This window comes from Salvelinus fontinalis, unplaced genomic scaffold, assembly GCF_029448725.1.
Source record: "Salvelinus fontinalis isolate EN_2023a unplaced genomic scaffold, ASM2944872v1 scaffold_0006, whole genome shotgun sequence".
NCBI classification, from domain to species: Eukaryota; Metazoa; Chordata; class Actinopteri; order Salmoniformes; family Salmonidae; genus Salvelinus; species Salvelinus fontinalis.
In genome coordinates, this window is record NW_026600215.1 from 831,707 (window position 1) to 843,866 (window position 12,160).

The 12,160-nt window shown below is 41.0% G+C and overlaps 1 protein-coding gene across 3 annotated transcripts in view; it reads right to left on the bottom strand.

The window, feature by feature from the left end:
* Nucleotides 1–12,160, bottom strand: part of cntn5 (contactin 5) — a 737,853-nt gene that overhangs the window by 319,936 nt on the left and 405,757 nt on the right. For 2 of the 3 annotated variants that reach the window (XM_055910389.1, XM_055910391.1), the window contains one exon: nt 8,462–8,557. In XM_055910389.1, coding sequence (XP_055766364.1) covers nt 8,462–8,557 — 96 coding nt within the window. Of the gene's footprint in view, nt 1–8,337; nt 8,363–8,461; nt 8,558–12,160 lie in introns of those variants that run through there. The other variant, XM_055910390.1, reaches the window with a different exon arrangement.

Sequence of the window (12,160 nt, forward strand, 5' to 3'; positions counted from 1 at the left end):
TCTAACGGACTTCACATAACATAAATCAGTATTGGCATTAGGCACTAACCCTAACCCTAACCTTCACCTTAACCCTAACCCTAACCCTAACCTTAACCCTAACCCTAACCTCAACTCTAACCTAAACCTAACCTTAACCTAACCCTAACACTAACCCTAACCCTAACCTTAACCCTAACCTAAACCTAACCTTAACCGAACCCTAACACTAACCTTAACCCTAACCTTAACCTTAACCTTAACCTTAACTCTAACCCTAACCCTAACCTAAACCTAAACCTAAACCTAACCTTAACCTAACCCTAACCCTAACACTAACACTAACCCTAACCCTAACCTTAACCTAACCCTAACCCTAACCTTAACCTAACCCTAACCTTAACCTAACCCTAACACTAACCCTAACCCTAACCTTAACCCTAACCTAAACCTAAACCTAACCTTAACCGAACCCTAACACTAACCTTAACCCTAACCTTAACCTTAACCTTAACTCTAACTCTAACCCTAACCTAAACCTAAACCTTAACCTTAACCTTAACCTAACCCTAACCCTAACACTAACCCTAACCCTAACCTTAACCCTAACCTAAACCTAAACCTAACCTTAACCGAACCCTAACACTAACCTTAACCCTAACCTTAACCCTAACCTTAACATAACCCTAACCTTAACCTAACCCTAACCTTAACCTAACCCTAACCTTAACCCTAACCTTAACCCTAACCTTAACCTTAACCCTAACCTTAACCCTAACCCTAACCTAACCCTAACCCTAACCTTAACCTTAACCAAACCCTAACACTAACCCATTAGGCTAACCCTAACCTAACCCTAACCTAACTCTAACCTAACCCATTAGGCTAACCCTAACCTAACCCTAACCTAACCCTAACCCATTAGGCTAACCCTAACCTAACCCTAACCTAACCTAACCCTAACCCTAACCCTAACCCTTAACTCTAACCCTAACCCTAACCTAAACCTAAACCTAACCTTAACCTAACCCTAACCCTAACACTAACCCTAACCCTAACCTTAACCTAACCCTAACCCTAACCTTAACCTAACCCTAACCTTAACCTTAACCTAACCCTAACCTTAACCCTAACCTTAACCTTAACCCTAACCTTAACCCTAACCCTAACCTAACCCTAACCCTAACCCTAACCTTAACCTTAACCAAACCCTAACACTAACCCATTAGGCTAACCCTAACCTAACCCTAACCTAACTCTAACCTAACCCATTAGGCTAACCCTAACCTAACCCTAACCTAACCCTAACCCATTAGGCTAACCCTAACCTAACCCTAACCCTAACCTAACTCTAACCCTAACCTAACCTAACCTAACCCTTACCTAACCCTAACCCTAACCTAACCCTAACCTAACCTAACCCTAATCTAACCCTAACCCATGTCAATCACTACTGATCTTATTTCACAACCTGGCAGGCCAAGGTGTGATGTTCATTTAATGTCAATCAGACTGATCGATCGGCGTTCCTTCACCCAGAATATTGGCTAGCTAGCGCTGCGGGGGAAAAAGTGATGTAAACATATACATCCAAACATTGAGTCAGAAATGAATACACCCACGGTTATTAGACATAAAGCAACAGAGCAAATGGAAAACCTATTGCACAAGCGGAACAGTCAGAGCCATCAAGGAGAAGTCTTTAGCTCTATAGGACTAGACGGGGATTTACTCATTAAGGGGAATACTGTGTTGTGAACTGTTTTCAATCTTAAAAATGTTTCTGTCAGTGAACATCTGTGGCTGTTTTCTACCCTCTCCCCGGTCCCACCATGAAATGCAATCTGGCATGGATGCATGGAGGGAGGAGAAGAGAAGAGAAGAGAAGAGGAGAGGACAGGGGAGGACAAGAGAGGAGAGGAGAGGAGAGGAGAGGAGAGGAGAGGAGAGGAGAGGAGAGGAGAGGAGAGGAGAGGAGAGGAGAGGAGAGGAGAGGAGAGGAGAGGAGAGGAGAGGAGAGGAATGGAGAGGAATGGAGAGGAATGGAGAGGGGAGGAGAAGAGAGGAGAGGAGGGGTATCTGAGGCTGACAGGCTCATGGCAGGCCATCCCAAGGGGCCACTCCAGCCGTGGAACAGTAGGATTCTGGAAGAGAGCTGAGCCAAACAGAAAGGGTACATCCCAAATGTCACCCTATTTCATATTTAGTGCACTACTTTTGACCAGCGCCCATAAGGCTCTGGGCAAAAGTAATGCACTTCATAGGGCATATGGTGACATTTGGGATGCATTCAAAAACCTAGATGATTCACGACCAAGGAGATCAACTCAAAGCAGAGCGTACATTAGAGGACAACTGCAGTGAGCTATGAGATATGTCATTAAACGTTGTCACCTCCCACACACACCGCTGCTGTGTCTGCGTGAAAAAATAATGGATTTAAATTTCTAATGACCCGGTAAATTACCGGTCAATTTGAGCTCTTGCGTAAAATTGAGCGTCGGCTGTGAAGTAATCACAGTTGGAGAGAGATAGCTTGGTTAACATGACAAATGATAGCTAGATTAACATGCCAAATTATAGGTAGGTTAACACGATGAATGATAGCTAGGTTAACATGATAAATGATAGCTAGGCTAATATGATGAATGATAGCTAGGTTAACATGATGAATGATAGCTAGGTTAACAAGACGAATGATATCTAGGTTAACGTGATATATGATAGATAGGTTAACATGATGAATGATAGCTAGGTTAACATGATGAATGATAGCTAGGTTAACATGATGAATGATAGCTAGATTAACATGATAAATGATAGCTAGGTTAACATGCTGAATGATAGCTAGACTAACATGCTGAATGATAGCTACGAGATGACATGTTCTGTGTCCTAAATATCACTCAATCCCCTTTATAAATGCATCCTAAATATCACTATATTACATGTATAGGTGCGGCAGATAGCCTAGTGGTAAGAGCGATGGCCCAGTAACTGAAAGTTTGCAGGATTGAATCCCCGAGCTGACAAGGTAAAAATCTTTTGTTCTGCCGCTGAACAGGGCAGTTAAACCACTGTTCCCCGGTAGGCCGTCATTGTAAATAAGAATTTGTACTTAACTGACTTGTCTAGTTAAATAAAGGTAAATAAAATAAAAATATATAGTGCAGTACTTTTACTAGGGCCCAGCTCTGGTCAATAGTAGTACACTTTTTAGAAAATAGTGTGACATTTGGAAGGCACTTTGGTCTTGACTGCAGAGGGTTGAGTTTAGCAGAAATCATCCTCCTGATGCTTTGTCTGTGCTGCAGAGGGCTGAGTTTAGCAGAAATCATCCTCATGTTGCTTTGTCTGTGCTGCAGAGGGCTGAGTTTAGCAGAAATCATCCTCTTGTTGCTTTGTCTGTGCTGCAGAGGGCTGAGTTTAGCAGAAATCATCCTCTTGTTGCTTTGTCTGTGCTGCAGAGGGCTGAGTTTAGCAGAAATCATCCCCCTGTTGTTAATCCTCATCTTGCCAAGCGTTTATAAAGTCAACTAAACACTAGCTTGGTTCCAAATAGCATGCTATTCCCTATATAGTGCACTACTTTAGACCAGAGATGTATAGGCATTTTAGCAACCCAGCAACTAAATCCAATTGATGTAACCATGAGTTTATCAAATTGAAGAACAATAGCACCGTGGTTTTAAAAGTGGCAATCTGTAGTTGACTTTTTTTTTTTTAAACAGTAATCAGCTGAGAGATGGGCCTGGAGAAACAGTAAACAGCTGAGGGATGGGCCTGGAGAAACAGGAAACAGCTGAGAGATGAGAGAAACAGTAATCAGCTGAGAGATGGGTCTGGAGAAACACTAAACAGCTGAGAGATGGGTCTGGAGAAACAGTAATCAGCTGAGAGATGGGCCTGGAGAAACAGTAAACAGCTGAGAGATGGGCCTGGAGAAACAGTAAACAGCTGAGAGATGAGAGAAACAGTAATCAGCTGAGAGATGGGTCTGGAGAAACACTAAACAGCTGAGAGATGGGCCTGGAGAAACAGTAATCAGCTGAGAGATGGGCCTGGAGAAACAGTAAACAGCTGAGAGATGAGAGAAACAGTAATCAGCTGAGGGATGGGTCTGGAGAAACAGTAAACAGCTGAGAGATGAGAGAAACAGTAAACAGCTGAGAGATGGGTCTGGAGAAACAGTAAACAGCTGAGAGATGGGTCTGGAGAAACAGTAATCAGCTGAGAGATGGGTCTGGAGAAACAGTAAACAGCTGAGGGATGAGAGAAACAGTAAACAGCTGAGAGATGGGCCTGGAGAAACAGTAATCAGCTGAGAGATGGGCCTGGAGAAACACTAATCAGCTGAGAGATGGGTCTGGAGAAATGTAACCACTCTTAAATTAATAGACAGAAGTATGGATGCAAAGACTGACCATCCATGATATCAAAATTATAGTTTTAACCATGTTTTGAGGCTATATTGTGTTTGTTTACAATTCCATTGTTTACAAAACATTGGAGTAAAAAAAGCTGATATTTTGAGTTCATATGGGGTACAACGGTTGAACTCCGCTCCTGTCGCATTTATGAGTTACATTATTCATAAATCAATGGGTATAGTTCATTCATTAAAAAGTAACAAAATGGCTGTAGCATTTTAGCATAACAGAACAATCCCTAACAAAAATCCATCTGTTTAAGCTAGATATTTAAGATTTAAGCTATTTAAAGTTTAAACTGAATTTAAAATGTTTAAGCTAGAGATGAAGTCGGTATTACCGAGGTGTCAACTTCTGTCTGTAGTGTCCCAACGACTTGTGGGCGTTTGCGACTCCCACAAGCCGCAGAAGACTCTTCTGACGGTAACCCGGTACCAGATTAAAACATGAATGGAAGTATACACTGAGTGTACAAGACATGAAGAACATCTTCCTAATTCTGAGTTTCAAACCCCCCCTCACACCCCTTTTGCCCTCAGAACAGCCTCAATTCTTCAGGGGATGGACTCTACAAGGTGTCGAAAGCATTCCACAGGGACGCTGGCCCATGTTGACTCCAATGTTTCCAACAGTTGTGTCAAGTTAGCTGGATGTCCTTTGGGTGGTGGACTATTCTTTATACACATGGGAAACTGTTGATTGTGAAAATCCCAGCAGCGTTGCAGTTCCTGACACAAAACGGTGCGCCTGTCACCTACTATTATACCCCGTTCAAAGGCACTTCAATATTTTGTCTTGCCCATTCACCCTCTGAATGACACACAGACACAATCCATGTCTCAGTTGTCTCAAGGCTTAAACATCCTTCTTTAACCCGTCTCCTCCCCCCTTCATCCACACCGATCGAAGTGGAATTAACAAGTGGCATCAATCAATAAGGGATCATAACCTGGATTCACCTGGTCAGTCTATTTCAATAAGGGATCATAACCTGGATTCACCTGGTCAGTCTATTTCAATAAGGGATCATAACCTGGATTCACCTGGTCAGTCTATTTCAATAAGGGATGATAACCTGGATTCACCTGGTCAGTCTATTTCAATAAGGGATCATAACCTGGATTCACCTGGTCAGTCTATTTCAATAAGGGATCATAACCTGGATTCACCTGGTCAGTCTATTTCAATAAGGGATCATATCCTGGATTCACCTGGTCAGTCTATTTCAATAAGGGATCATAACCTGGATTCACCTGGTCAGTCTATTTCAATAAGGGATGATAACCTGGATTCACCTGGTCAGTCTATTTCAATAAGGGATCATAACCTGGATTCACCTGGTCAGTCTATTTCAATAAGGGATCATAACCTGGATTCACCTGGTCAGTCTATTTCAATAAGGGATCATAACCTGGATTCACCTGGTCAGTCTATGTCAATAAGGGATCATAACCTGGATTCACCTGGTCAGTCTATTTCAATAAGGGATCATAACCTGGATTCACCTGGTCAGTCTATTTCAATAAGGGATCATAACCTGGATTCACCTGGTCAGTCTATTTCAATAAGGGATCATAACCTGGATTCACCTGGTCAGTCTATTTCAATAAGGGATCATAACCTGGATTCACCTGGTCAGTCTATTTCAATAAGGGATCATAACCTGGATTCACCTGGTCAGTCTATTTCAATAAGGGATCATAACCTGGATTCACCTGGTCAGTCTATTTCAATAAGGGATCATAACCTGGATTCACCTGGTCAGTCTATTTCAATAAGGGATCATAACCTGGATTCACCTGGTCAGTCTATTTCAATAAGGGATCGTAAACTGGATTCACCTGGTCAGTCTATGTCATGGAAAGAGCAGGAGTTCTTAATGTTTGGTACAGTCAGGGTATATGGAAGTACTTCCTTTTTTAAATGTTTTGACAATATGTTTCTATTGGCTAATAGCAGTAAGGACTGTTATTCAATGTGTTTCTATTGGTTAATAGCAATAAAGACTATATGTTATTCAATGTGTTTCTATTGGCTAATAGCAGTAAGGACTATCTGTTATTCAATGTGTTTCTATTGGCTAATAGCAGTAAGGACTGTCTGTTATTCAATGTGTTTCTATTGGCTAATAGCAGTAAGGACTATCTGTTATTCAATGTGTTTCTATTGGCTAATAGCAGTAAGGACTATATGTTATTCAGTGTGTTTCTATTGGCTAATAGCAGTAAGGACTATCTGTTATTCAATGTGTTTCTATTGGCTAATATGGCCAAATGCAATGTTTCATCATCATTTTAGTAAGTATATAAACGTATTTATATATATATATAGCCAATAGAAACACATTGAATAACAGATAGTCCTTACTGCTATTAGCCAATAGAAACACATTGAATAACAGATAGTCCTTACTGCTATTATATATATATATATATAAATATATTATACCTACAGTGGTCCTAAAATTCCAAATCAAATAGCTAAATGATGCTTGTTATGACCATCATAAAACAATTCCATATAGCTTAGTATAACCCATCCCCGGGCCCAATTCCATATAGCTTAGTATAACCCATCCCCGGGCCCAATTCCATATAGCTTAGTAGAACCCCTCCCCGGGCCCAATTCCATATAGCTTAGTATAACCCATCCCCGGGCCCAATTCCATATAGCTTAGTATAACCCCTCCCCGGGCCCAATTCCATATAGCTTAGTAGAACCCCTCCCCGGGCCCAATTCCATATAGCTTAGTAGAACCCCTCCCCGGGCCCAATTCCATATAGCTTAGTATAACCCATCCCCGGGCCCAATTCCATATAGCTTAGTATAACCCCTCCCCGGGCCCAATTCCATATAGCTTAGTATAACCCATCCCCGGGCCCAATTCCATATAGCTTAGTAGAACCCATCCCCGGGCCCAATTCCATATAGCTTAGTAGAACCCCTCCCCGGGCCCAATTCCATATAGCTTAGTAGAACCCATCCCCGGGCCCAATTCCATATCCATTTGTAGAACCCATCCCCGGGCCCAATTCCATACAGCTTAGTAGAACCCATCCCCGGGCCCAATTCCATACAGCTTATTAGAACCCATCCCCGGGCCCAATTCCATATAGCTTAGTAGAACCTAGTACCTTAGTAGAACCCATCCCCGGGCCCAATTCCATATAGCTTAGTAGAACCCATCCCCGGGCCGAATTCAATACAGCTTAGTAGAACCCATCCCCGGACCCTCAGACCTTAAGGGGTTCTTAAGGTGCAGCTCATGTTTCTACAGTCTCAGTTACGGTTCAGTGAGAGAAAGTACAGAGCCATACAATACTGAACTCCTATTTGGTTGATTTATTTAATCCGTGTTCTTATTGCGGTCAATACATGAAGCTACAATAGAAAAAGGATGCTTACAAAGTATTGATACAGAGATATCGTAACAACACGCATGCACTCATTTTCCAGTTTAGCCCTAATAGGCGTGCTAGATATGATGAGGGAAATATTACCTGAAGAATGAGGTGGAGGGGTACACATGAGGAGGGTTAGAGGTTAGGATCTTACCTGGAGAATGAGGTAGAGGAGAATACATGAGGAGGATTAGGGATTAGGGGTCAGGGGTTAGGGGTTAGGATCTTACCTGGTGAATGAGGTAGAGGAGAATACATGAGGAGGATTAGGGATTAGGGGTCGGGGGTTAGGGGTTAGGATCTTACCTGGTGAATGAGGTAGAGGAGAATACATGAGGAGGATTAGGGGTTAGGGGTCAGGGGTTAGGGGTTAAGGGTCAGGGTCTTACCTGGTGAATGAGGTGGAGGGGTACACATGAGGAGGGTTAGGGGTTAAAGGTTAGGGGTTAAGGGTCAGGGTCTTACCTGATGAATGAGGAGGAGGGGTACACATGAGGAGGTTTAGGGGTCAGGGGTCAGGGTCTTACCTGGTGAATGAGGGGGTGGGGTACACATGAGGAGGTTTAGGGGTCAGGGGTCAGGGTCTTACCTGGTGAATGAGGGGGTGGGGTACACATGAGGAGGTTTAGGGGTCAGGGGTCATGGTCTTACCTGGTGAATGAGGGGGTGGGGTACACATGAGCACCACTCCTTGTCCTTCCCTTACAGACACGCCTCCTCTCGTCCTCCCACTGAAGGATCCCAGATCTGGAAACACCAACAATATTAACAGCATTAATATTTGCTATTCTGCACAGCTACAGTTATTTACAATGCTATTCTGCACAGCTACAGTTATTTACAATGCTATTCTACACAGCTACAGTTATTTACAATGCTATTCTACACAGCTACAGTTATTTACAATGCTATTGTACACAGCTACAGTTATTTACAATGCTATTCTGCACAGCTACAGTTATTTACAATGCTATTCTACACAGCTACAGTTATTTACAATGCTATTGTACACAGCTACAGTTATTTACAATGCTATTCTGCACAGCTACAGTTATTTACAATGCTATTCTACACAGCTACAGTTATTTACAATGCTATTGTACACAGCTACAGTTATTTACAATGCTATTCTGCACAGCTACAGTTATTTACAATGCTATTGTACACAGCTATAGTTATTTACAATGCTATTGTACACAGCTATAGTTATTTACAATGCTATTCTACACAGCTAAGTTATTTACAATGCTATTCTACACAGCTACAGTTATTTACAATGCTATTGTACACAGCTACAGTTATTTACAATGCTATTCTGCACAGCTACAGTTATTTACAATGCTATTGTACACAGCTATAGTTATTTACAATGCTATTGTACACAGCTATAGTTATTTACAATGCTATTCTACACAGCTACAGTTATTTACAATGCTATTCTACACAGCTACAGTTATTTACAATGCTATTGTACACAGCTACATTTATTTACAATGCTATTGTACACAGCTACAGTTATTTACAATGCTATTGTACACAGCTACAGTTATTAACAATGCTATTCTGCACAGCTACAGTTATTTACAATGCTATTCTACACAGCTACAGTTATTTACAATGCTATTGTACACAGCTACAGTTATTTACAATGCTATTCTGCACAGCTACAGTTATTTACAATGCTATTGTACACAGCTATAGTTATTTACAATGCTATTGTACACAGCTATAGTTATTTACAATGCTATTCTACACAGCTACAGTTATTTACAATGCTATTCTGCACAGCTACAGTTATTTACAATGCTATTGTACACAGCTACAGTTATTTACAATGCTATTCTACACAGCTACAGTTATTTACAATGCTATTGTACACAGCTACAGTTATTTACAATGCTATTGTACACAGCTACAGTTATTTACAATGCTATTCTGCACAGCTACAGTTATGTACAATGCTATTCTACACAGCTACAGTTATTTACAATGCTATTGTACACAGCTACAGTTATTTACAATGCTATTGTACACAGCTACAGTTATTTACAATGCTATTCTACATAGCTACAGTTATTTACAATGCTATTCTACACAGCTACAGTTATTTACAATGCTATTGTACACAGCTACAGTTATTTACAATGCTATTGTACACAGCTACAGTTATTTACAATGCTATTGTACACAGCTACAGTTATTTACAATGCTATTGTACACAGCTACAGTTATTTACAATGCTATTGTACACAGCTACAGTTATTTACAATGCTATTGTACACAGTTAAAGTTATTTACAATGCTATTGTACACAGCTACAGTTATTTACAATGCTATTGTACACAGCTACAGTTATTTACAATGCTATTGTACACAGCTACAGTTATTTACAATGCTACTGTACACAGCTACAGTTATTTACAATGCTATTCTACACAGTTAGCGCATCGGTGTCCCCACAGCTACAGTTATTTACAATGCTATTCTACACAGCTACAGTTATTTACAATGCTATTCTACACAGCTACAGTTATTTACAATGTTATTCTACACAGTTACCGTTATTTACAATGCTATTCTGCACAGCTACAGTTATTTACAATGCTATTGTACACAGCTACAGTTATTTACAATGCTATTGTACACAGCTACAGTTATTTACAATGCTATTATACACATCTACCGTTATTTACAATGCTATTCTACACAGCTACCATTATTTACAATGTTATTCTACACAGCTAAAGTTATTTACTATGCTATTCTACACAGTTAAATAGTGGTATCATACGACCAGGGTGAGTTTCCCAAAATCTCTGCAGCTTTTAGCTTGTTGTAACGAGTTGCGTTATGTCTCTCGATAACCCAGTTGTACCACCGCCAGACACAACGATCTATCATCTGTGTCTGGGTCATCAATAACTAACACAGTTTACTGTTCTACTGAGGGTCTGTGTCTGGGTCATCAATAACTAACACACTTTACTGTTCTACTGAGGGTCTGTGTCTGGGTCATCAATAACTAACACAGTTTACTGTTCTACTGAGGGTCTGTGTCTGGGTTATCAATAACTAACACACTTTACTGTTCTACTGAGGGTCTGTGTCTGGGTCATCAATAACTAACACAGTTTACTGTTCTACTGAGGGTCTGTGTCTGGGTCATCAATAACTAACACACTTTACTGTTCTACTGAGGGTCTGTGTCTGGGTCATCAATAACTAACACACTTTACTGTTCTACTGAGGGTCTGTGTCTGGGTTATCAATAACTAACACACTTTACTGTTCTACTGAGGGTCTGTGTCTGGGTCATCAATAACTAACACAGTTTACTGTTCTACTGAGGGTCTGTGTCTGGGTCATCAATAACTAACACACTTTACTGTTCTACTGAGGGTCTGTGTCTGGGTCATCAATAACTAACACAGTTTACTGTTCTACTGAGGGTCTGTGTCTGGGTCATCAATAACTAACACACTTTACTGTTCTACTGAGGGTCTGTGTCTGGGTCATCAATAACTAACACAGTTTACTGTTCTACTGAGGGTCTGTGTCTGGGTCATCAATAACTAACACACTTTACTGTTCTACTGAGGGTCTGTGTCTGGGTCATCAATAACTAACACAGTTTACTGTTCTACTGAGGGTCTGTGTCTGGGTCATCAATAACTAACACACTTTACTGTTCTACTGAGGGTCTGTGTCTGGGTCATCAATAACTAACACAGTTTACTGTTCTACTGAGGGTCTGTGTCTGGGTCATCAATAACTAACACAGTTTACTGTTCTACTGAGGGTCTGTGTCTGGGTCATCAATAACTAACACAGTTTACTGTTCTACTGAGGGTCTGTGTCTGGGTCATCAATAACTAACACAGTTTACTATTCTACTGAGGGTCTGTGTCTGGGTCATCAATAACTAACACACTTTACTGTTCTACTGAGGGTCTGTGTCTGGGTCATCAATAACTAACACAGTTTACTGTTCTACTGAGGGTCTGTGTCTGGGTCATCAATAACTAACACAGTTTACTGATCTACTGAGGGTCTGTGTCTGGGTCATCAATAACTAACACAGTTTACTGTTCTACTGAGGGTCTGTGTCTGGGTCATCAATAACTAACACACTTTACTGTTCTACTGAGGGTCTGTGTCTGGGTTATCAATAACTAACACACTTTACTGTTCTACTGAGGGTCTGTGTCTGGGTTATCAATAACTAACACACTTTACTGTTCTACTGAGGGTCTGTGTCTGGGTCATCAATAACTAACACACTTTACTGTTCTACTGAGGGTCTGTGTCTGGGTCATCAATAACTAACACAGTTTACTGTTCTACTGAGGG